General features: G+C 45.2%; 1 protein-coding gene across 2 annotated transcripts in view; it reads left to right on the top strand.

Annotated features, from left to right (window-relative positions):
• FBXO16 (F-box protein 16) overlaps positions 1 to 26,236 on the top strand; it is a 33,554-nt gene that overhangs the window by 1,974 nt on the left and 5,344 nt on the right. Inside the window, exons 2-7 of one of the 2 annotated variants that reach the window (XM_015623196.3) lie at positions 2,614 to 2,737; positions 7,793 to 7,828; positions 14,812 to 15,018; positions 15,943 to 16,107; positions 16,919 to 17,124; positions 23,082 to 23,187. In XM_015623196.3, the coding sequence (XP_015478682.1) occupies positions 2,614 to 2,737; positions 7,793 to 7,828; positions 14,812 to 15,018; positions 15,943 to 16,107; positions 16,919 to 17,124; positions 23,082 to 23,187 (844 nt within the window). The remainder of the gene's footprint in view (positions 1 to 2,613; positions 2,738 to 7,792; positions 7,829 to 14,811; positions 15,019 to 15,942; positions 16,108 to 16,918; positions 17,125 to 23,081; positions 23,188 to 26,236) is intronic. The other variant, XM_015623197.3, reaches the window with a different exon arrangement.

Genomic DNA, 26,236 nt, shown 5'->3' on the forward strand with positions numbered 1-26,236 from the left:
ATTAAAGGTTGGATACTTGTTAACCTCCCCTCCTGTCTCTCGCTGCTGGAATGTTTTGGGATCACCTGAGCCTGACGGATTTCATCCCAGGCTGTGGGAAGAAGGAGCTGGAGAAATCTCTGGAATGTTATTTTGGGCAGCCAGTCCTGAGATAACGAATCTGGCAGGAGAAAAGTGAGGCCTTGGCTGAGCAGCCTCTGGATCCCAGCCCTGCTCAGCATTCCAGCTGCTTCTCCATGGGGCTGCTCTGGAGCTGGAGCTGGGAATGTTCCCCTGGAGAAGGATCCAGGGAGAGCTCAGAGCCACTTCCAGGGCCTAAAGGAGCTCCAGGAGAGCTGGAGAGGGACTGGGGACAAGGGATGGAGGGACAGGACACAGGGAATGGCTTCCACTGCCAGAGGATGGAATTAGGGGAAGAAATTCCTTCCTGTGAGGATGGTGAGGCTCTGGAATAGAATCCCCAGAGAAGCTGTGGCTGTCCCTGGATCCCTGGAAGTGTCCAGGGCCAGGTTGGACAGGGTTTGGAGCAGCCTGGGACAGTGGGAGGTGTCCCTGCCCATGGCAGGGGGTGGCACTAGGTGATTTTTAAGGTCCCTTCCCACCCAAACCATTCTGGGAACGAATTCCTCAGTGAGCACTGAGTCCCAGCACGTGCAGCTTTGAGGAATTCCAGCTAACACTCGGATATCCAGTCCAGCCCAGGCAGTTCCATGGCTTGTGCAGCTTTATGGAATTGTGGAATTATGAAACGTGACTTCTCCATAGGATCCACTCACATCATCAAATCCAACCCCTGCCCCTGCACAGATGGCCCAAAATTCCCATCCTGGAGCTCTTGGGAACGCCACCATTTCCTGGGGAGCTGTTCCAGGAAACCCTGGGGGAAGACCCTTTCCCGAAAATCCAACCTCTACATCCTTTGAACCATCTCCAACCTCTTCCTGGGGTCCTGGAGAGAGAGGAGATCCGTACCTGCCCCTCCACTGCTCCCACAAGGAAGTTTCACACACACTTTAACCAGATCCTGAAGTTTCACAGACTTTTTCCACATCCTGAAGTTTCAGACACTTTTCCCAGGTCCTGAAGTTTCAGATAGTTTTCCCAGATCCTCAAGTTTAACACAGACTTTTCCCAGATCCTGAGGTTTCACACACACTTCTGGATCTGGGGATCCTGAAGTTTCACTTTTCCCAGATCCTGAAGTTTCACAGAGACTTTTCCCAGATCCTCAGGTTTCACACACTTTTCCCAGATCCTGAAGTTTAAGACAGACTTTTCCCAGATCCTGAAGTTTCACTTTTCCCAGATCCTGAAGTTTCACGGAGACTTTTCCCAGATCCTGAAATTCCACAGACTTTTCCCAAATCCTGAAGTTTCACGGAGACTTTTCCCAGATCCTGAAGTTTCAAAAAGACTTTTCCCAGATCCTGAAGTTTCACACACACTTTTTCCCAGATCCTGAAGCTTCAGACTTTTCCCACATCCTGAAGTTTCACACACACTTTTCCCAGATCCTGAAGTTTCACTTTTCCCAGATCCTGAAGTTTCACACAGACTTTTCCCCGATCCTGAAGTTTCACACAGACTTTTCCCACATCCTGAAGTTTTTCAGGACAAAGGTGCCTGGATTTGGGGTTTTTTTTGGCAGGGAATGATCCCAAATCCACCCAAAAAATCCTCCTACTCTGTTGCACACGAAGGTGGATGTGAAACCTTGCTGAGTCCTTCATCTTTTGCTGGCAACGTTAAAATTGGAGAGAGAAATTTTTTTATTTAAGGTTCTTAAGAAAATAAAAAAATAAAGAAAAAAATTCAGATTTTTCTTATTAATTTATTTCCTGAGCTCAGAGATGAAAATCTTACAGGTTTTTCTTTTATTTTGTTTCTTGGCTGGACTTTTTTTTGGTTTTTTTGTGGTTTTGTTGTTGTTGTTGATTGTGGTTTTTGTTTGTGGTTTTAGTTTTTTTAGGTTTGTGGGTATTTTTTGTGCATGTGGTTTTGTGTTTGGGTTTTTTTTGTTGTTTTTCAGTATTTTTCTCTTTGTTTGCTTGTTTTGTGGGTTTTTTGTTTGTTTTTTTTAAATATATTTCTTTGAGTCCATAATAAGAAAGGAAGGAAAAATTTAGCACCAAATTGATGTGCCCAGAAAGATCCTGCAGTGATTTTTGAAGATGAATCCATTGAAATAGAGAGGAATTTTGACTTCCACTATCCCAGGTTGCTCCATGCCCTTTCCCACACACTCTTGGACACTTCCAGGACTTTAATCTCACGGATATTGTGGCTACACAAAATAACAAGCCTCGCTCTACCTGAATTTCAAATTATTTTTCCATTTTGTGTCATTTCTGTGCTATAAAATCATTGGATTCCTTGTTAAAATTACAATTTTTCCCAGGAAAATGAAGGGATGGCACAGGGATAACATCCACCTTTGTTCTGTGAAATCATTATGTTCATCCTTGTTGAAATCATTCTTCTTTCCACCAAAGAAACGCGCTACGAAACCGTTGCACACGAAATGCCACGAAATCATTGGATTCCCAATTAAAATTTCCAGGAAAACGAAGGAACGGCGCGGGGAATAATGCCCATCTTTGTTTTGTCTCGTAGCCGTCGGTGGCGACGGGGAGGATCCGCCCTCTCCATGGCATTTGCGCCTCCCAAAAATTCGGATGGCTCCAAGCTCCAGCTGAGCACGTGGACTCCCCTGAACCACCAGCTCATGAACGACAAGGCAAGTTCCAAGGGGAAAAAAAAGCTGGAAATCAGGGAATCGTGGAATTGTTGAGCTCAGAAGAGAATCACGGAGGTCAACCCAGTTTGGCCACTCAAGGCAAAGCCAAACTGAGGATTTATTTCCTCAGGATCGTGTCTCAAAATCCTCAATTTCACAAATTCCCAAGCCTGAGGAAAATTTAATTCATTTCACCTGATCCCACCTGAAATTTAATTAATTTTCCCCTGTGGAGGTCATGGGAAATGAAATAAGAATTTGGAGGTTTTGTTCCCTGGTGGAAGTATGGCGGTTTCTTCATGATATATAAAGATGTATAAAATCTAACGTTAAAAGATGGAAAGTTCTGATTTACTTATTTAAAGTAATTTTTAAATAAGATTTAAAGTAATTTTTAAATAAGTAATTTATATATATATATATATATATGGATATATATGTATATATACGTATATGTGTATATATGTATATATAAATAATTTAAAAATAATTTAAAAATAATTTTAAAGCAAGATTTTTACTTATATAAAGTATTTATTTTAGTTGACAATAATTAATTAATTATAAGTATTTATTTATTATTAAGTATTAAATACTTAAATACTTTAAATACTAAAGTATTTTATTTAAATACTGCTATTTTGCCAAATAATTTGGGTATTTTTTAAAAAAATAAATGGATTTTTTTCATGCTGAAAGTCACAAAATTTTGCTTTTTTTGGTTTTTTGCACCAAAAACCTCCAGTTTCACCCCAGAGGAAACCGAGTGTGAGTCAAAGGTGGTCATGGGAAACGGAATAAAAACTTGGATATTTTGTTCCCAGTTGGAAATACAGAGAGATCAGACACATTAAGTCTTTATGTTATAAAATCTAACGTGAAAAGATGAAAAATTCTGATTTACTTATTTAAAATAATTTTTAAATAAATAATTTATATATATATATATGTATATATATATAATAAGTAATTTAAAAATAATTTAAAAGTAATTTGAAAGAAAGATTTTACTTATTTAAAGTATTTGATTTAAATACTTAAATAATTTAATAGCTAAAATATTTTATTTAAATTCTGCTATTTTGCCAAATAATTTGGGTTTTTTTTTTTAAAAAGTGGATTTTTTTTTGCTGAAAATCACAAAATTGTATTTTTTGGGGGGGCAGAGGACTGTCATTCCTTAAAAAATGAAAATTTCACCACTTTCCTATTAATTTTATCTTGATTTATTTCTTATGCCATAAAAAGACGAAGCTTTGTCTTCCGTCCGCATACCTCTGACATTAAAATTAATTTGATTTTTCCCTTGCTCCCTAATTAAACTCCTCTCTATCCTTTTTTTTCCCTGTGGAAGGACTTTTACCCCACTTCAAGCCAACACTTGAATTTATTTTATTTCTGATAAAATGAAGAGATTGAGCTCTTTGAAGTCCTTTCAATCTGGCAAATTCTCCAGCCTTTGAATCATTTTGATGTTTCAACATTATTTTTGCAGATACGCATCGCTGTATCGCAATAAAGTATGACCTAACCAGAAATTAAAAAAAAAAAATCACATTTTCCCACCTTTTCCCACATTTTTTTAAACTTCTCTCCTCCTTAGGCAGTCTCAGCAAAACTTGTAGGGATTAATATTGGATTGTTGAATAATCCAATGCTTGGTGATGATCCAGGTAGGGAGGAATATACAAGAATATCCCAGAAAATGCCAGAAATGAATATTCAAAAATGAAAAAATACCAGGGATGAACTTGGAATAACTTTGGCACATGGGGAATGTGGTGGTGTCTTTTCCAACTCTGAAGATTCTTAGAAATTCACAATAAAAGATATTTTCTTGTTTCTTGATCCAGGTTTTAAATCACCGGCCTGGCCAAAAAAAAAAAGTCTTTTTTTTATCTCCCTATTTTGCTCTGTGGTGAAAAAAAAAATAAATTAAAAGAAAAAAATTAAAAATAGCTGGAACAAAATTAGTTCTGACGTTCGGAATCAGGAGATGTTCCGTGAGGTATTTATAGGGAGCTGGAGAAGGACGAGGTGCCATTTTTGTACAGTCATGTGTCTGCTCCTCTCCGCGCTCCCGGGAAGCAGCGTGACAAGGAATTTACAGATGGGAGGGATGGGAATTTATAGATGGAAGAGATGGAAAAAGCAGGGAGAGATGAGATGTGTGAGAAATGAACCCATTGGAACAGGGAATGAGGGGCAGGAGCGGTGGGAATTCAGAGCTGGTCCAAGGCAGAAGTGTCAGAATTCCATGGTCAGGAGCGGAGCTGGGAATTTATGGTGTCGTAAATTTGCTACTTGAGAAATTTTGGGTAATTCTGGGGGTGCTTCATTGGTACTTCCTGTAGATTTCCCTGGATTTTCAAAGTGTGGTAGGAATTCCACTTACCACAGAGTTCCAAAATGGTTTGGGTTGGGAAAAACCTAAATCCCGTCTCATTCCATCCCTGCCATGGGTGGGGACACTTTCCATTATCCCAGGTGGCTGCAGCCTGGCCTTGGACACTTCCAGGGATCCAGAGGCAGCCACAAATTCTCTGGGAATTCTATTCCATGGCCTCGCCACCCTCACAGGGAGGAATTTCTTCCTAACATTTGGCATTTTCTCAGGGGGTTGGAAAGAGACGATCCTTAGGGTCTGTTCCATCCCAAACCCTTCTGTGATTCCTGAAACCTCCTGGGTTCGATGTTCCTGGATCCCTGAAGTGTCCAAGCCCAGGCTGGATGGGGTTTGGAGCACGCTGGCATAGTGGGAGGTGTCGGGGCTGGAACTGGATGAGCTTTAAGGTCCCTTCCAACCCAAATCATTCCATGATTCCACGATTCCTTTAAAGGCAGGATCACCACCAGGGACAGGCCAAAGCCAAGGAGGCAGAAGGAGGAAATCCCGAATTGTTCAGGGTCACAAAAACAGGGATAAAATCCCGGATACGCCAGGGGGGTGCTGCAGGGGAGGATGAAACAGCGGCAGGAGATGGAGCATCCTGCGGACTCCATCCTGGGAAGGACTGGAATTCTGGAGAGGATCTGCCTTCTGCTGGGCAGGAATTCAGGTCTGAGGCAGAAGAGCCTCCAGTGGCATTTGCAGCAAAGGATGGAGGGATTTTCCATCCACTTGAGCATCTTTAAACCCCCTGAAGCCATGGATGTGAGACAGCAGATCCCAAAATCATCCCAGGCCTCCAGCTGCATCCAAGGCACTCCACAGGTGTAGCTCCAAGGCCTTGGAGGAGAGGACATGGGCTTGATTATTACACCAAATTTGGGCTGTTCTGTTGCTAATTAACGCTCCCAAGTGCCTGGAGAGGCAGAACTTTGTGAGAGCCTCAGCTCAGATGTGTCTCCAAGAGCGCCGGAAGCAAACCTGCGTCTGTCTTTGATCAAAAACCATCAACACCTCCCTCCTGCCTGGAATTCTCCACCCCAAAAACTCAGATCTTTCACTATTCATCGCTTCCTCAGGGCAGATCCTTTTCCAAGTTCAGCTTGTTGGGTTTTTTGGGTGCTTTTTCCCCTCCGTTTTACCAACACCCCACACGGAAATAAAGCAAGTAAAAACTGTCAACGCGCCAATGAAAGAAATGTCACTTCCCAGCCCTCGCCGGAGACGCTCCTGCTGGGAGAGGCAGAGCTGGAGCTGTCGGCTGCTGCAGCAGACATCAGCACTGATCATGTCCTTCTCTGCAGGAACCATCCCCGCAGGCTGCCAGAGCAAGAACACGTCTGGAGTTTATAGAGATGGCGCGTGTTCTCCTGCTCGCGGTTTAATCGCTGTTTTATGTGCGGTTATGAGCCGGGCTTTTTTTCCCCCCCTGCCTCTTTGATCTCTCTGCTGCTGGAAAAATCATTTCCAGCATTCCCTCACTTCCCAGGTCACCATGCCGAGGGTTGAAGGAGGTTTGGTGGTGGTGGGGAGCCACGTGTTGGTGCTTTGGGGTCCAGCTCCCTACGGATACAGGTCAACAGCAGAAATCCTCCTCTGGATTTGGGTACGGATCGTCCTCGGTGGGAGTTGTCGCTGCAAAGGCTGCTCTTGTTACCCCGTTCCTGGAGGTTTTGCTGAATTGGGATTGAATCCATGCAGGATTTCAGGCACCCGGTGCCTCCAAGTCGGGATTAATGGGATTTCTGAAATAAAGAGGTGGGAAGTTCTGGGGCAGCTCCCATCACTGCGTTGTCCAGGAGAGAAGAATTCCCATGGATCCAGGCTGGGAGAGCTTGGGGGTGCTCACCTGGAGAAGAGAAACATCCAGAAAGATCTCAGAGACCCCTCCAGGGCCCAAAAGGAATCCAGGAGAGGGACTGGGGACAAGGGATGGAGGGACAGGACAAAGGGAATGGCCTCCCACTGGGAAAGGTGAGATTTAGATGGGATTTTGGGAAGGAATCCTTCCTGTGAGGGTGGGGAGGCCCTGGCTGAGATTTCCCAGAGAGGTTGTGGCCTCCTAATCCTTGGATATTTTGTGTTGGAAGGGACCTTGAAGCTCATCCAGTTCCAACCCTGACACCTCCCACTGTCCCAGGGTTGCTCCAAGCTCCATCCAGCCTGGCCTTGGACACTTCCAGGGATGTGGCACTGAATCCAGCAGGGTTCAGGATGATAAATTCCCGACAAGATCACCGAGGAACAGCCAAGGGAAGAGTGTAGGTGGCAAAAGAAGGGATGTGGATTCTTTCCCTCTCCACAGGGAAGGTCGGGAATGCTGGGTCCATTTCTGGGCTCCTCAGCACAAGAAACACATGGATTTATGGAATAAATCCTGCACAGGGCCTCGGGAATAATCAAGGAATTGGAGAACACGATGTTCAGGGAGGTTCTGGAATCTCCATCCAATAAAATACCCAAAACTCTTGGACATGCCTGAGCTACTCCTTTAGCTGATCCTAAGGGGGAGTTTGGATTAAACGATCTCCTTAATTTTTTTTCCCCAAATCACCCATTCAGCAATTCTGTTGATAGTTTGAGGACTGTTTTCCGAGCTGGATTTTTCTCAGCACGTATTGACTCCCCTTTAAATACTCAATTTTCTTTCTTTGTGTGTTTTACAGGTATTTGAAGAAAGAAGAGCCCTGCTTGGGAAATGGGTAAACTTTTCTCTTTAAATATTTTAAATTAAAAATTTTAAAGCACTTGCTACAGGCAGATTTTGCAAGTTTATCTCATGGGAATGTAAAACTTCTCCACTTTGGGAAAAGGGATTCGCTTCCCTGATGTGACTGCTCTGCTTTTGAGGAGAACAAAGGTGTAAATTCCCTCAGTTCCCACATTCCGTAAGTTTTGAAGCTGGAAAATCATATTCCATCTTTGGAATGAGCTGAAATGAGATGAAAACAACCCGGGAAATGTCTGTAAAGTCTTGGATGTTCAGATGTTGCCATGGCCTGCTGGAGGGTCTTAAAAATCTGTAATAAATGACATTTTATCTACCAAGTGCACACACAGATCGGTTTGGGCTGGAACTGATTACTCTTTACGCTTAGTAAGTCGCTCATGAAATGTTTTTTGCATCTCAGATGGTCTTTACAAGCAAATATTTTTATTTTAAGGATTATTTGTCTTTATAGGAAATAATCTCTCCATAATTTGTTGTGTTTTGATAATAAGGAATTTCAGGGACAGCAAGGAAATGAAATAATTGAATTGATTATGGTTCAAAAAGCAGCTTTTAATGGGATAGGCAGCAAGCGGAAAACATAAAACCCGCCTCTTAGAAATTGCTGGATGTCTTAAAAATGCCAAAATCTGGGCAGAACCTTCCTCCAACCGGTCTCACAATTGCTGAATCATCTCCAAAAGGTCACATCTCCGACCCTTCCCGTGACATTGAATCAGAAGGCTCCTTCAGAGCTGCCTCTCCTCGTGCTCCTGCCAGCCAGCATTCCAAGGAAAATAAAGCACAAAAGCTGCTCTCAAGTCCCTACAAGGCCTGGGGTTGTGTGAGAGGAACCACGTGGAGAAATCTCAGTGCTCCAGGCAGGATTTTCCACCTTGGTTCCCATGACCTTCTCCAAGAGGGAAATGTGTGCTAAATGGAGCTGCTGGAGCTTGGATTTCATGGCTGTAAAGGATTTATTCTGGAATTGGAAGGATGAAGCCTGTCCTAACTCCTGTCAGGCATTTTCAGGGATATCCAGATGATGGAACGGGAAGCAAATCCTCATTTAGTGGCTGAACTCGATGGTTGGAGAGCTTTGCCTACCCTGATGATTCCCCAATTCTGTCCGCAGATGACGCCAGGCTTGGAGCGTTTTCCAGAACTTTGGGGCTTGGAAGTCAGGCTGGAAAGGTCAGCAGCTGGAAAAGGGCGAAGGAAAAGCTCTGCATGAAAGAGTGACACCCAAAAATTTCACATCTGAGAGAATCCAAGGATGCAGCAGTTCTGCAGAAAAAAAAAATCCTGGGAATGAGGGTGGATCACAAACTGAATATAAACTGACAGCATCTTAAAATAAAGGGAAATATCCCAAAGGCAGAAACCATTCCTGGTTCTTCTCCCTGCATTTTGGGAACAAGACAGAGGTGAGAGCAGGTCCAGAAAACATGGAAAACATCCCTGCGCTGCAGGAAGATGGAGAAGAGGTATAAAAACATCTAATAACACAGAAGGTGTCAAGGAAGAGGAAGGGAGGGATCCGATCCCTGTGCTCACTTTGGAGCGGGGAGGAAATCCTGGGTTTGCGTTGCAGTTACGGAGACACAATTTAGACACGAGCAAAATCCAGTGCTGCAGGTAATTCCCTGCTGGAATAGCTTGCCTGGGGGTTACGGGTGGAATCTGGAGACTTTTGAGGTTACACAAACACTGCCAGGAATGGTTTAGGGAGAGCAGATCCTGCCTTGGAGTGGGAGGTGAACCAGATCAGTGTCCCTCAACTTTTTCCATGGAAGGAGCATCCAATCTCCTGGAAAAGCAGAACCGGAAACGCCTCATGTGGCCTTGCCACAGCGGCTTCCCTTTATTTGGTTTTCCAAATAAAGATTGGATTAAACTTGGGATGCTCACTGTTTGTTTAATTCTTCCTGATTTTACTTGCATGTATCCAGGGATTTACATTTTCATTTTGTTATTTTTTCCCTTTGGTGCCACAGGACACCTTTGATGCCCCCCAGGGTGTTGTGGTCCATAAAACAGAGGCTGAGAAAGGAGGAATGAGGTGACCTGAAGGGATTTAATTTCTGTTTCTGTGCACCTGACAGGAGGGCTCAACCAGGCAGGATTTGGGCTTTGCTTCCAGGGAATAAAGGACAGGACAAGAGGGAACGGCCTCAAGCTGTGCCAGGGGAGGCTCAGGTTGGATATCAGCAGGAATTTCTCCATGGAAAGGGTGGTCAGGTGTTGGAAGGGGCTGCTCAAGGAGGTTTGGAGTCCCCATCCCTGGAGGTGTCCAAGCAAGGCCTGGACGTGGCGCTCAGAGCCCTGGGCTGGGGACAAGGTGAGGATCAGGCACAGTTGGGACTGGATGGTCTTGGAGATCCTTCCCAACCTGAATGATTCTGGGATTCTGTGTTTTATACTCCTGCTTTTCCTTCTGTCACCTCTCTGTGTGGAACTGAGCCCTTCCAGGATGGTGGCCACCAACCACGTTCTTGGGGACACCTCTGCTCACGTTGCAATTAGCACAAGAACACCGCCCCTAATTTTGCTGATAATAATTGATCTTTCCATGGCTGGATTGTCCCTGGCCTGGTTTTCACCTTTAGCACCGTATCAAACAAATTATCCTGACAGGGTTTATTATTATTTTAAACCTTTTACAGGGGAATCACAGAATATTTGGGTTGGAAGGGACCTTAAAGCTCATATCATTACACCTCCTGCCATGGGCATAACCTTCCATTATCCCAGGCCTCACTTCCAAGAGGAGATTCCCAGGAAGACTATGAGGAAGGGAAAGTGGCCTGGTGACAAGAAGGAAACGTTGCACTGTCACCTGCCATGGGGTCAGCTCCTGGGTGAAGGGCTTGGAGCTTTAAGGTCCTTCCAACCCAAGTCTTTCCATGATTCTCTTGTAAAACATCAGTGTTTTTCTGTAACTACAGAGGGAAAGGTGAAACCAAACAGATCCCAGAGGAAAGTTCCTAATAGCTGACAAAGAGCTGCTTGGCAGCAGAGATATTTGGGATTTGGCTGGGTGGATTCAGGTATTTTATGGATATCAGGTGCCTTGTCTGCTTCTCACCTTCCCACCCAGCTCCTGGGTCTCCAACAAATCCTCTTTGCAGGACTGAGAGAGGAGGGCTGGGGCGGGAGGGGAAAATCGTTTGTCTTCTGGAAAATCCATTCCTGCTTTTGCCGAGCACGGGGATCCCAGCCTGGGCTGGAGATGAGGGTTGTTGTGTCCCTCTGCAGTTGGAGGCAGCAAAACCGGCAGTGTCCTGCAGCACAGGGGCCTCTCTGGGCTCTCCCTCCATGCCAGGCTTCGTTATTTGTGTGTGTGCACTGATGGATTAATTGCAAACCGATCCAGCACGGCCCGATGTCACACGATCCCCGCGGTGACATTGTTCTGGGGAAGGCCCCGGCGAGGGGAAAAGCTGCGGGGAGAGGGGAAGAGAAGCCAGGGGAATCCAGTCCGACTGGTTGGGCTGCTGAAATCACATCCAAGGGGAGGACCTGTGGAGGAAGCAGCCAAATGTGGGATGGAAACCTGCTCCTTAATGCTGGAAAAGAGACAAATCGTGCCAATTTAACTCCTTGGCTGCTGCTGCTGCTGCTGGGTGTTCCCAGCGCTCCCGATGCTGTGGCACTGGTTTAAATGGAGTTTAAACACAGGCTGAGGATGACATAAGGAATTCCCCCGCTGGGAAAGCCATGGCAGGGTGGGAAGGGTTAACAAGGAGCAGCTCTTCCCAGTCTGCTGGGAAGTGAAGCTGGATTTGTTTTGACTGGTTCACTTAATCTCTTGATGTGGAAGAGAGGGAGCCAGTTACTCTCTTGTCTCCGGAGCTCACACGGAAATTTATCAGCGCAAATTGGTGATGGGGGATTGTTTTAACGAGCAGAGGATGGGGCTGGGATCATGGATGGGGAGCAGAAGTTTTCCCCCTTCATGTGACAGAGAAAACCTTTTACTGCAAGCTGAGTGTGAGAAGGGGACAGGCAAAACCTCTTCTGTGCCACTCTGGTACATCTTTGTCTGATTTTATTCTCAGGGAACATTTCTAAGTCCTAAATCCCCAGGTTCTACTTCAGTTTTCCCTTAATACCCTGCTGAGCATCATTAGAATTGAAAGTTATATGAAAAAACAGGGATTAAAAAAAGGGGACTATTCCTTAATTCACTGTGTCTGAAAAGACAGGGAGCTTTTTCTATTTGGCTTTTCATCTCTCCAGGATCTCAGGAATGCCAATCCCACACTTTCTTCACTCTGACCTTCTTGAAGGTCTTGCAGAAGTGTCTGTGAGAAAGAAAAGAGCTATTTGCTTCCTGGAGTTTATTCTCCAGCACTGGAATTCATCCAAGGGAAAATAAATAAATAAAGAAGGAGTTCTTCAAAACGATCAGGAAAGAAAATGTTTCTCAATTGCCTTCATCTGCAAAGTGCATTTTAAATTATTATCCTGCCAGCCCTCCATTTGAGCACAGATTTGGGGTGGGGAGGAAGCAGAGGAAAAAAACCTAAAAATCTGCATTTCTAATCTGTTTCATTCTGACAGGGAAAAGAAGGGAAACTGGACATGAAACCATTTATTTACCTCTTATAATAAAAAAAAATACTCTAAGAAGATTTTTCCTTACCATTTTAATGTTAAATATTTATATTTATATTTATATTTATATTTATATTTATATTTATATTTATATTTATATTTATATTTATATTTATATTTATATTTAATTTTTGGAGGTCACATTTAACAAAGGACTTAAATGTCCCTGAAGTTAAATGCAGACAAGGATTAAATGCAGAGATGTGACTTGCAGAGAGCAAGTTGGGAGCTGTGGAGAGGTGGCTCCAGGGAACAGCCCTGAGAAGGAAATAAACTCGGAAAAGCAGCATTCCCCAACAAGAGGAATTCCCCAAACAATTCCGTTTACCCTTTGAAAACTTTGAAAACCTTTCCATTTTCCCTTTCTCCCTGGGAAAAGGAGGTGAGTTTGGGTCAAGGCTGCTCTTGCTGTGCTGAGGAGGAGTTTCATGGAATTCCAGAGATTGGGTTGGAAGGGATTTTAAAGCTCATCCCATTCCAACCCCTGTCATGGCAGGGACACCTTCCACAATCCACAATCCCAGGTTGCTCCAACCTGGCCTGGGACATTCTAGGTGTTAAAAATGAAATTAGAATTTTGACAACTAGGTCCTTTGAGTTAACAGCAGTTTAGTACGAGAATACAATTTAACAAAAAAAATACAATTTATGTATATAATTTTCCAGTAATTAAGTATGATTAAAGCATAAGCAAAACCTACCGGGGTACAGAGGGGGTTTCCCACCCTGCCTCACGTACAAAACAAAGCACTTCAAGCTAAGCTTATATACTGTATGCTTATACACATTCATTAATGTTTCTCCTAAATTTCCTCCTATTTCAGATTTTTTTGACTTTATGTCTCTTTTCTTCACGGCGCATACCTTACTTGTTGCTAGGGGGTCTTCAGTCTTCTTTTGGGGGTCTTTTGGTGAAGGCTTGTCCTCTCTTCCTGTCATTTCCATAACCTTACAGGTTTGCATGTGTGTACTAAGCGCTGTGTTATGTAAGTCTACTAATTAGTCTTACATTTAATAATTTTTAGGCCCTATGCCTAAAGTCATTCTAATTTTGTCCATCTCAAGGCCGTTTTCGTCTTGGGACATCACTTCCAAATTACATCCTGTACCTCAATTTTAACATGTAACATCTGCAAAGCGGTACATCTGCCTTGTAACACTGATTCTTTTGATTGCTTCTAATAATAACTTTCCAAATAGTTACAATTAAGTTAGCACTAATCAATTCTATTTATTACATAGGAATGGGGCAGCCACAGCTTCTCTGGAATTCCATTCCAGGGCCTCCCCATCCTCACAGGGAAGGATTTCTCCCTAATATCCCATCTAAATCTCTCCTCTGGGAGTTTAAAACCCTTCCCCTTGTCCTTTTACCACACACTCTGGTAGAAAAGATGAAGAAAAACACACATTCCCCCTCAGAAAATCCCTCAGGGAGGGAGCCCCCCCAACCATCCCACCCTGTGCCTGCCGTTCCCGCTGGGAATCCTCGCTGCTCCTTCCACCATCCCGGAGCTCTTCCTGCTCCTTTCACCATCCCGGGGCTTTTCCTGCTCCTTCCACCATCCCAGGGCTTTTCCTGGCTGCTGGCACCTGGGCTTTGCAGGTTTTTAGGTCTGGAGCCAGGTGGCAGCGGCTTGTGGGCATGAGGCCGATCTCCTCCCAGGAGATGGCTGCTGACAGGGCCCTTCCCAACCCCGGCCTGCGCCACCTTCCCTCCCACCCCAGCTTGCTCAGCTCTGCAAAGCCATCCCTGCTGCCCTGAGTTCCTCCCACACGGATTCCATCCTCCTCTTGAGGTACCTGCCATAAACCGTGTTATAATCTTTGTGACTCTGCTGCCACCGCGGATTTTTCCCCCGCGAGGAAAGCTCGGTTGGTTTCCCTCAGCTCCGCCTCTCGTGGTGGGCCAATGCAGTGGGACTGTGAGGAAAAATTACTTTACAAACCGTGAGGCGCTCTGAGATTGCAGTGGTGGGGGCTATGGAAGTGTCAGGGGAGAAGGAATCAGCAATGAATTCATCCTTGGGGCCTGCTCCTGTAAAAACCCATCTGAGTCTCCTCCTTTCCGTGAGGGAGGCCAAGTCCCGGAGCCGGTCCCAGCATCGTGAGTGAGTCCTGGCCTAGGCTGCCCTGCATCCTTTGAGGGTTACAAATCATCCTGTGGCTTCAAAGTTCCTTTTCATGCATCCATTCCATTTGTTCCCAGCGCTCTGCTCCCTCTGAGTGAGTCAGAAGCTGCTGCTCATGCAATTTCCCTCGCCTTGTTTTATTTTAAGACGCTGAATCTCCGGTTTCTCTGCACCTCAAACTCCCATTTTTAATTTTTTTTAATTTTTTTTTTTTTCCTTCCAGTTTGACAAGTGGACAGATGGTCAGAGGAGGAGGATCCTGGTGGACCTGCTGGAACGCTGCTCCCTGTCCCAGCAGAAATTCTGTGCCAAGCAGCTCGAAGCCCGAGTCCCCACCGAGGCCGTCGATTTTACCACCAGGCTCCCTCGAGTCCTGTCCTTGTACATCTTTTCCTTCCTGGACCCACGGAGCCTCTGCCGATGTGCACAGGTTAAAAAAAGCCAGCACCTTCCTGAGGTTCAGAAAGCCAGGTCAAAGCAGTTTAAAAACAAAAATAAATAAAGGAAAATACTGCTTTTTTTGGTGAGGACAAAAGGTCTTCTGACTTGGCATGCCAAATGCTTAGTGATGCTCCTTCCTCGGATCCTAAATTAAGCCAGATTGGCTAAGAATCGTGGAAGTGAAGAATAATTTTAAATACTCAGTTCTTAAGCATTTTAAAAGTGATATTTTCAAGTCTGATTATTCCTAGAAGGGAAGCCTGGTACTTCCTGAGAATCAGATTCCTCTGAAACACCTTGCACTATGTGCAGAGCCCTTAATTCTTTGAGAAATATTGGCTTGTGCTTTTGCAAAGTACAACACTTGATCCTTTAAGGAAAACAGAACCATTAAAATGCCTGAGAGTCAAGTGTTGGATGTGGGGGAGCAGAAAATTACAGATGGGCTTTGGAGCAAAATGATTAAGACTCCAAAAATCTGTTTGCATGCCACAAAATGCTGTGAGATGCTGCCCGAAGTGGTTTTAAATTAATAAGTTTCATTTTCAGTGACATTATTGCTGCGCTAATGTAATATTCCATGTTATTTAAGATGATATAATAATCTCAGCTTGGCTAAGCCTTGCTTTAGTAACTTTCTCCAGCATTTCATGTGGATGCAACTCAAACTCTCCATGCTCAGGCAGGGAGACAATAGGTTAGAAAATTACTTAGAATCACAGAATATCTTGAGTTGGGAGGGCCCCACATCATGAAAGGATTAAATGGTTTAATCAAAGGTTTAAATGGAGCATTAACAGAGCAGAAGAATTGAATTTGTTCAAGGATAGGTGGGAATTACATCCTTGGCACAGAAATCCAAAATCTGGAGTGTTTTAAACCCCAAGGTTTTCAGCTGGCTGGGAATTCACAGGTGAGCTGGCACTGGAAGTACCTGTCGGAGCTGGATCAGCTGTGGATGCTGAAGTGCCTGCGTTTCGGGTGGTTCATCAACTTCTGCCCCACGCCCTTCGAGCAGGGCGTCTGGAAAAAACACTACATCGAGATGGTGAGGGAGCTGCGCGTCTCCAGGCCCAAGGTACGGCCCCGCCTCGTGCCAGGAGTTTCACCTTTCCTCTTTCCCAGATTCTGCACTGGTGCGTGACTCTGAATTCCAGATTGAGTGTTAGCAAGTTCCCAGTTTAGTCAGACAAAACAATCAGACAAAACTGGGGACACAATCACAGCTTCAGGCCCCAAAAAAGTACAGACAGCAGTGAATTTATGGGAGCAAACTGGGAGGATGGGACTTCATGAACAATAATAATATAATAATAATAATTGGACAGTTAATCCCAATATGGAAATGGGCCAAAACTTATGAAAGTGTGGAAACTCATGACTCAGAGTCCATCTGAGGCATGGCTAGGCTCTTGTGCTGCCCAAGGTGTATCCTTTGAAGGCTTTTTTAATAAACACCTACTTTATTTCTGTAACTCTGTCTAGTTTCTGTTCCTGGTAGCCTCTCCAGGCACCTCCTCCACGGGTGTTTGTCCCCATTGGGAAAACTGGGGGGTCTGGCTCCCAGCCCCTCTGCCTCTTGCTCTTTTTGGGATCCTCCTGCCCTGAATTCAAAGCTCAGCTCTTTAATTTAGAGCAGAGTCTCCCTCAGGCTCTCTGTGGTTGATAGAGAGAAGCTGATGCATCTCAACAGCAACTCAGCTCATCTTAATATGGATTATAGGGTGGTGACAAGCGCTGCCAGGTGCCTCTTTCTGTCCACTGACCATAATGGAACCTGCAAAGACCAATTTTGAGTTAATCCCCAATTATTATAACTCAAAATTTAGCCCAATCTGATTCTCCTCATAGGCTAAAACTTATTTTCTTCTTTCCATCTCTCCAACTAGACTCCTTCCAAGGACGAGTTCATCGTTATTGATGTGCAGCCAGTAAAAAGCAGCGTCCCAGAGAGGAAACTTTCCGTGGCAGGACTGGGGACAGCCAGGGGGAAAAAAGCTCTCCCTCCTTGGCGCTCATCCGACAGGAACCCCACGGACACCATCCGCTACAACTACCTGGACAACTACGACCCCATCGAGCAGGCCAGGCAGGCGTAAGAGCTTCACCTCTTTTCCTTTCCCCCTGGCACAAGATTTCCCATGTCCTGTGCAGGCTCACACTGCTTTTTCTGGTTGCAAACCCGCTTTCCTGCTATTTTGGCTTTTTTTTTTTTGTGGAGGGATTGGTTTTGGTTCAAAGCTGCCACTGCTTTGTGTCATTTCTGCACGGCTCGTCAGGCTGGAACTCCTGGGGGATGTTTCAGAGCTGGAACAGGAGAGTTTTTTTAAAATGAAGCTGCCAGGCTGAGAGGAATGTGTGGGTTTTGCAGGGCAGAGGAAGAATGAATGAATTGTGATGAAATATAATTCTATCGCTCCCAGGATCTCCTGGCTGACAGGAGGCTGGGATGATTGAATTGCAGGGCAGGTGTAAGAGGATGTCAGAGCATGGAGGTGATGAATGGCATTTGTGTCTGCACTGCCAGGATCCATCATTTCCTGGGCTCGCAGGATTATCCACATGGAAAAAAAAAACCCAAAAAACGGCATTTCCCTCCCAGAGCTGAGTTTTGCACATTGATCTGTGTTAGAACTGCCACAGGTTTTCCTTTGCCACCTCTGGCATCAGGGATTTTCCAAATCTTAGATCCAGGGTCAGTTTTCTGTGCATTAACAAGCCCAGGGAGGGTGTGAGAAGAGGTTTTTTTTGTGTGAATCCCTGGAAACGCCACCTCTGACGCTTCCCAGGGGTCACCTCAGCCCAGCTGGTGTGGAAAGGGTGACGCTGTCATTAACCCAAGCCTGGCAAAGAGGCAACAGATCCCATTCACCATTCCCTGGGTCCTGTGGGAATCCACGGACTCGCCACGCCGAGCCTGCCCGGAGCGGGCGATTCCTCTCCGCCGTGCCAACAAAAACCTTGGGAACCGCCGGAGCCACGACGGAAATCACCCGGGTTGCGTTTGAGTAAATATCCAACAGAGCCAAGATTATCCCTGCACCCAGGAACAATCAGCCCAGGAATTACCCCAGCCAGGGATTGTTTGGCCAAGCACTCTCGCAGCCCTTTCCCAGCGTGATTAACTCTGCCGGACCCACCGCTCCTCCGGGATGTTCCACAGAGCTCCCCGAGCGAAACCCTTTTATGATTCACGTTTTAATCCGCGTCCCCTGCTCCTTGGATACTGCACTACTTCAAAGAGCTTCCCAGTTTCCACCTCACCCTCTTTCTGTGGGATGTTTCCCAACCCCAACACCACTTCTGGGTCGTGTTCTTTGAGGCTTTTAACTGAGTATTTTCACCAAATGCTTCCTGCTGCAAACGAACGTCCTGGTGTTATTTTCCAGCTGCGCTCAGTGGTTTTGTGTGGAAGCTCCCAGAGGTTTCTGTGAGGTTTAGGGTTCTCCTGTGCCATCCCTGTGAGGTTTAGGGTTCTCCTGTGCCACCAAAAAAGCGGGACAAGCCATGTTTGAAGAGTTTAAAAGTGGCGTGTCCCAATGCCGAGCTGTGGATGCGACCGAGAACCAGGTGAAAACAATTCACCTGGAATAAAGAAACAGTAAATAATAAATCCACTCCCTGTTTGCCTCTCCCAAGCGAGATCCCAGCCTCTCTCCGTCTGTGGAGAACATTTTAATGCCGAGTGTTCCTGCAAATCTGCCATTTATCCGTAATTACAGAGGATTATGGAGAGGAGAGAGAGGAATTCTGTGAGATTCTCCAGTTTATCAAGGATCTGCCTTTAATATCACTTAAGCTGCAGGTAATTGCTGGTGTTCAGGCTCATCTGTGCTGATTATTCAGCAGCGCAGGTGCCACGTTTCAGGTGCTGACCCAGCCTCCCACTCCCGCAACCGTGTTCTGGAGCTTCTTTTCCACGGACACTTGGCTGTCCCTTCCCAAAAACTCTGCTGCTGAGGCTCTGTGTTGTGTTCTCCACCTTTTGGGAATGGGAATTCAGCTCTTCAGCTGGATCCCTGGAGCAGGGGGACACCTCTGTCCCTCAGGTTTTGGTGGTGGAGAACATCACCGTGGTCCTGGTGTCCCTCTGGGATGCCAAGCCTTGGTTTGGAGTCTCCCAGGACTCCAAACCTGACCGGGGCTCAGCTTGGAAAGCAGAAGAGAATCCCAAGATAAAAATCTCCCGCCCCGCTGGCGATTTCAGGTTCTCCTTCAGATGAGCCGGATTCCCGGAGCTCAAGGGCAAAACAACCTCTCCTCATGTAAAATGGATGTCAGGAGGAACGAGATCCGTGTAAAACGAGATCCTGAAACAATAGGAGCGTTTCCCGGGGTTTGCCAAAGGGGATCTGGGAGGGGAAATGGTTTTTGCTGCAGTCTGAGGAAAGGACCCGGGGTGAGGCTTTCCTTGAGGACACGAACGTGTGGGAGAAGACACGGCAGAACTCGCAGAAGCTCCAAGTGATGGTGGAGAGAAAAGGACTGGAGGGAGCTCTTCTAGCCCAGCACCTTGACTGGGAAACTGGAAATCCCTGAGCCAACAAAGCCTTTTTTTTTTCCCCACTTGAGTGCCGAGGAAAACCGGAGCTGTGGAGAATTCCTTGTGAATAAACAGGATCAGATCAAAGGAATACCTGACGCCACCATCAAAGCAGTGTGTGAGACGAGTCACTGGCTGCTACCTTGACTCCAAGTTAATCTCCCTAATTTCAGGTTGGATTTTGCAGAATTTAAGAGGCAATCAACCAAAAACAAGTTTTTCCTAATTCTTGGGCCAGGTTAAAACCTCCTCGGAGTTTGACCTCGCTCTGCAGTTCTTTTCTGGTCCAAAGGGAGGGGAGGACTCTGCTGCTCATTGCATCAAGGTGAAATATTGACATTTAAATGGCAGAGTTCGTGGAATTCCAGAACAGTTTGCGTGGAAAGAGATGTTAAAACTCATCCAGTTCCAGCCCTGACACCTCCCACTATCCCAGGTTGCTCCAAGCCCCATCCAACCTGGCCTTGGACACTTGCAGGGATCCAGGGGCAGCCACAGCTTCTCTGGGAATTCCAGCCCAGGAACTCTCCACCCTCACAGGGAAGGATATTTTCCCCTGATATTTAATCTAAATCTCTCCTCTTTTAGTTTAAAACTGCTCATGGAAAAAGTCACTTCTTGTCATCTGAGATGCTGAAGAGTTCTCATCAATTTCTTTTGAGTCATCAGCCGCCTTCTCTCTTCCACAGCAGCACCAAAAGAGCACTGCTGAGAATTCCTAGCAGAGAACTCACCCTTGCTTAGCCAGAAAAAGAGAAATGTGGGACGCAGAACGAGCTACAGTCAATTCTCAGGCAGTGCAGTGGGAATGGAGTCCTCTAAGTGGAAAAACCAAACATATTCTGCATCCTATGAGACCATAATTGGCTCTTTGGCTTTGAAAAACAGATCAATACATTTCCAGACAGCAGCTGGGCGAGGCCAATGCTCACTGGGGAGAACAATTAAACTGTGCCACAGCTGGGAAGTGCCCAAAAAATGGGGTTCGTTTGAAATCTGGATGATCATTGAAACTTATTTTTTTGTTTCTGCTGGATTTCTTTGTTCTCTGCTCAGAAAGGCAGGAGTTTGTACCCTAAAAACTGTGCCCAGGAGCTCAGTGAAAACCCCCCTGGCAGCGTGAAGGGGATGGGACAGAGATCCCATAGTGAATTCCCTGGGAGGCTTTGAGTTTAGTTGGAACAGTGTGGGAAAAGCTTCTCAGTCACTGAGCAGGGAAATTAAGAATAGCAACGATCAGATGTGCAGCCAAGGGAGTGGTGAGGTGATAGGGAAGAGATACAGACAGGGCTGAGTTACAAATTGCCTGGAAGGGGTTATCAAAACCCCTCAATGGAATTATAGCTGTGACTATCGGTGTTGTAATTTATCACAGCGATAAATCGCAAAAATTACTGAATTCTGGTAGGTCTGGTTTGTTTTCTGCCTGAATTGTCCAAGCAGCTTTTTGTTATTAGACTAAAAAAAAATCAAAACAAACAACAACCCTCCAGAGATAATCAAGGAAGGATTTACCTCTCTGGGCACAAAGAAATATTGCAAAGGGGAAGTGAAAGATTTTTATCTAAAGCGTGGAGTCGAGTTAGGAGATTTTTCTGTGGGGCTCTGATCTGCCTACAGAGGCCCGGGAGGGCGTTTCTGTCAGGCCCTGCGTGCGCAGTTCTGCTGGAAGGCATCTGCTGTTTGTCAATAAATCAAAAGATTTGCCTCCCACTCCATGGTGAATAATGAATTCTGATTCCATCCGAGCGCTGGAGCCCCGCCAAGAGCGCGGCCTCGCGCCTCAAGACAGGGCCCTGCTACTTCTCACGACAACAGCCCTGGCTCCTTCCCCCCATCCCCAGCCTTGGGTAATTTATGTAATTTATGGCCATGGGCTGGCTCTAAAAAACAGTTGCATATTGTCCCGGAGTGTTTACCCGACGAGGAAATAATTACTTTCAGTAATTGTTCTGCCAGCGGCCCAGGCCCCGTTTCTGACAAAGAGGGGCTCGCTTGCGTGAGAAGGGCTCGGAGTGGCCCGTCCTCCCGGATCCCCACGCTCCCCTCTCCCTTTTGGGGCTGCTGAAAAGCCAGCCCAGCTCCCCCTGGGCGTGTGGGAATCAGAAAAATCCCCTGAAGGAGGAAAATGGGGTGAGAAACAGCGAGTTCAGCACTGGGGGTGAGACCTGCCGTCCTTTTTCCTCGTCCTCGCTCCTTCTGTTTTCCTGACCGGGAGCTGGGGCTGTGGGGGTGAGCTGACACCACGATTTGGACACCAGAATACAGCAGCAGATACCAAAATTTACAGCAATATTTTACAGGAATAATTTGCAGTAATAATTTACAGTAATATTTTACAGTATTATTTTACAATAATATTTTACAATAATATTTACAGTCACAATATTTACAGTTAGTGCATCATTCAGGATGGAAAACACCTTTAAGATCACCGACTCCAGCCATAACCTGGACACTGCCAGGTCCAGCAAAATGACTGATTCATTCCCAGGTGGAATATTTTGGGTTGAATTTTCTCCCTTGGCTTGTTTGTGTTTATGAACAGGTTGTGGTTTTCCTCAATTTCCAATTTGAAATAATGCTGGATTTGACTTTACGATCCTGGCTTGGGATGAGGGGAATCCTGGACATGTGCTGGTGCTGCATGTGGTGTGATCCTGGTTTTTTATGGGATAAAAGCTGCTTTTAGAGTCCAGATCCACCCTTTATCTCCATGGTTTTGTATTCCTGCTGTGCTTTTTTAGCTGCCCAGAGACACTGGGAGAACCACTCAGAGCTCCTGCTTGAAATTCCCAGATTCCATATCGCGGAATTTGAATGTGGAATGAACGCCTTGGGATAATGAACCTGCCTGAGTGCTTAGAAATAAACTGCCTCAGAGTCTGGATTTTACTCCTGATATTGGAATTAAAAAAAAAAAAGTGGCAACCGGCCACATTCCAGCGCAATTCACTTAATTTTCACACTCTGGAATGTTCCCCTTCTGCCAGTTAATTGTGTTGGTTTTAATAGCAGCTGCACCTAATACCAAAAATATGGAAATACAGGTATGGAACGATTTGGCTAGAAAAACACTGAATAAAAACCTTGCTGGAGGGGTGGCCCCTAGACTTTTTTACACTTCAGGCCACACAGACTTCACTGAAAACTCCCAAATGGATTCAGCTCGACTTCTTTTCTGTGAATTTCCCTAAGGAGCTGTAACATCTTAGGCAGACTTAGCTTAAATCAAGAATTTATCACAACTTAAAAAAAAAAAAAAAAACATTAAAAAAATCAAGTTCCCACCTTCCCCTGAGTGCTGGTAGCCGACTGTGCTCTTTGGGGCAAGATAAAAATTTGTTATCTCGAACCACAATTTTCAGGTGGCAACATCCCAAAGGATTTGGTTTTTATCACCCTGCAGGGCAGCAAGCGCAGGGCATTTATTATCAATAAATTAAATACATTGACAATCAATCAAAAATGAAATACATTTATTGATATCCTTGTGTTCTGCTCTGCAGCAGGAGGAAGGGAGGAGGGCACACCCCGGACCTGAGCCGGCAGGCGGCTGAGAGGAAGAGGAGAGGAGGTCGTGGATCCGCTCAGCTCCGGAAGGTGAAATCCCTGGCAAGTGTCACCAGCGTGTGATTCCAGCACCTGGGGCGGTGTCAGGCACCCCCAGGGATGTTTGAGCTCTGGGTTTTCCCCTCGGGGAAGTCTCAGGGAGGACACCTGGGCAGGAGGAGGACTCAAAGCCCCCCGTGGCATCCCAGACATCGCTGCGGGTGGGAGAGGGACAGTGCTGTCAGTGCAGAGAGTGACCCTGTTATTTATCTGCTCCTCCCTCTCCTTGCTATCCCAAAAACCCCTTTCCATCCTGTTTATAAAATGCTGCCACACTTCTTTTATGTCTTTTATCCCAAAATTCCACAGCCCTGGGTGGCCGCGGTTCGATGTCCGCTCATTCTCCGTGCCCTGAGCCCCAGCGAAACAGCCCCAAATCTTAACACTGAGGGCTCTTTGTGCTCAGGGCTGCTAAAATGGAGCATCCTCCCATGAAAGGAGCCCAGGGAAGTCATTCCAGAAAGCTCCACGGGTTTTGTGGCTCTGGAGACAAATAAACGCCGGGAGCAGGCCGTGCCGACGAGCGTGTCGGGGTTCTGGGAGCGGACCTGGTGTTCCCTGAGCCACGGCAGGCGGGCTGAAAAAGGGTTACAAAAAAAGAGAGGCATTGTCTCCCAGATGGGGAGGCATCCTCCTGACCCAAATACAGCCTTGCGTGTGAGGAAATTAATTCTGGCACTGTTGGAGGGCAGAAAATATCGTTATTTTATATCATTATTCAGCCTCTGGCTTACAGTTTGCACTCTCTGGGGATCGGCGTCCTCACGCGGGTTCAGCCCGCCATCACTTCCCAATTTCGAGTTGTTTTATTGCCAGGCCAGAAGTGAAGTTTTTATTCTTGGCTCAGTGTAAAAAATAAGCAAATTTGGTTTTCTTTCCCTGGGTTTTAGGAAAGTTATGTGAATTCTGAAGTTAATTAGCCCGCAACCCCAATCAGGAAGCGTTTAAGTGATAAAAAATGGGAGAATCGTGGAATTGTTGAAGTTGGAAAAGATCTTGAAGATCATCAGGTCCAACCATTCCCAGCACTGCCAAGGCCAGCACTGATCCATGTCCCCAAGTGTCACTTCCACAGGGATTTTTAGTCCCTCCAGGGATGGCGACTCCATTTTGCCAGCCATAAATGAGCACAGCTCTAAAAACACTAAAACCAAGGTTAAACCAGGCTGATACCTAAGAAAAAAATTTTTTAAAAAATTAAATATAATTAATTCTCTAGGAATAACCCAAAATTAATTTCCATTCCTTATTAAAGGTAGCATTGGGAAACCTGGTTGAAATGAGAGACCTTTGAAAAGGCTCCTATTTAATCAAGTCTAAATAAAGAGGTTTAATGTGCAAATCTTTCAGCAAATCCTTAGAAGAGGAATAGCCCGGGATGAAAGAATAAAAGCCCAAGGCGAGCAAACACTGAGTCAAATGAAAACAAAACCCTCAAACAGATCAATGGTCCAAGTGCAGAGTGTAGGTGAGAATAAAGAATATTACAGCCAACAATGAAGATGTAAAAAAGGGGTTATTAGATGGAGCTCCCAGCTCAGCCAAATTAAGAATAAACACTTAATTAAGGGGGCACCCACTGGCTCCATGGTGAAGAAGAAAACCTGGGAGGGTTTGGAGTTTGTTGCTAATCATGGAAAGCAGAAAATGTGAGCAGGCTCGCTCTTCGTTTGGAATAAATTAAAGTCAATTGGCCCAATTAGAATAAATAGTAAATTAGAGTGAATGAAGTTAATTAGGTTTTGAATGGAGGGCCACATTCTGCCACGTGGAGCCCCCATGTCTGTGCAGGGGGCAGGGAATTCCTGCCCTCTCTTTTTTCCAGGGAAATGCTTCAAGAACACTCCAAGGATGCCTCTCTGACCAGGAGCTGTGATTGCTGAGCCCAGCGCCCTTCCCACGAGTCCTTCCCACCAAATTCCCAAATATTTTTATGGGGAAAGTAAAACTGGGTGGGTCAACATCAGCAAGGAGGGGCTGGGTCTGCCTTTGTCTGCTCCAGACACTGCCCCACCCTCACAGCTGCTCCCAAATTATTTTTAGTCCTCTAAAAATTATTTTTAGTCCTTAAATAACATCTTGTTGACAGGATCAGTCGTCCCCTGCCCCTAAGGTAATGAGATTGCAGGATCTGAAGGCAGGAGTGCATTTTCTTCCACGGCATTTTGGCAGGGAATTGATTTTCTGAGTCAAAATCCCATTTCCAGGGGGTGGGAATAGCCAACAGGAAAATCCAGGATTCCCAGCACACGGTCCTGTGCAACACATATTTATATTCTACAAACATTACTTGGAATTTTCTTTATTCGCCGTGATAATGTTTGTTTCTCTATTCTTAACAAAAAATTCACATCAGTCAAAAAAAAACCCAAAAATTCCAAGCTGTTCTTTTCCAGAATTTTTATTTTTATTTTATTTTTTGGCATCTTTATCAAGGAATAAACTGGGTTGTTAAGAATTTTTTTTTTTGCTTAATTTTTTGTAAAATAAAAGTTAAAATAAACTTCATCCTTTACATTTTTGAGTCTTCAAACACTGAGCAAGACAGGGGACATGCACAGGGGAGAATTTGGACACTAATTTTATTTATTTATTTTAATTTAATTTTAATTTATTTATTAGTATTTATTTGGGCATATTAATTGCTGTGGAGAATTAATTAATGTGGGCACCAATTTCTAATTGGGTCCTTCTGTCCTTGAGGCAGATTTGCACCACAGCCCAGCTCAAATCAAGCAGATTATGGCTGCAGTTTTTAGGAATCTCATTAAGGGATATAATTTAGGAATAAAGTGTATAGAATCAATATTTATCGATAGTATGCCACAGAATTGATAGAATAGAATTTGGGAATTAAATTTATGGAATGTATAAAATTTCTCAGTGGATTCCAATGTTTATAGTCCCTCTGAAGCTGATGGGATGATGATTTCTCTTCTCTTCTTCTTCTCTCCTCTCTTCTCTTCTCTTCTCTTCTCTTCTCTTCTCTTCTCTTCTCTTCTCTTCTCTTCTCTTCTCTTCTCTTCTCTTCTCTTCTCTTCTCTTCTCTTCT

This window comes from Parus major, chromosome 3 (genome assembly GCF_001522545.3).
Source record: "Parus major isolate Abel chromosome 3, Parus_major1.1, whole genome shotgun sequence".
NCBI classification, from domain to species: Eukaryota; Metazoa; Chordata; class Aves; order Passeriformes; family Paridae; genus Parus; species Parus major.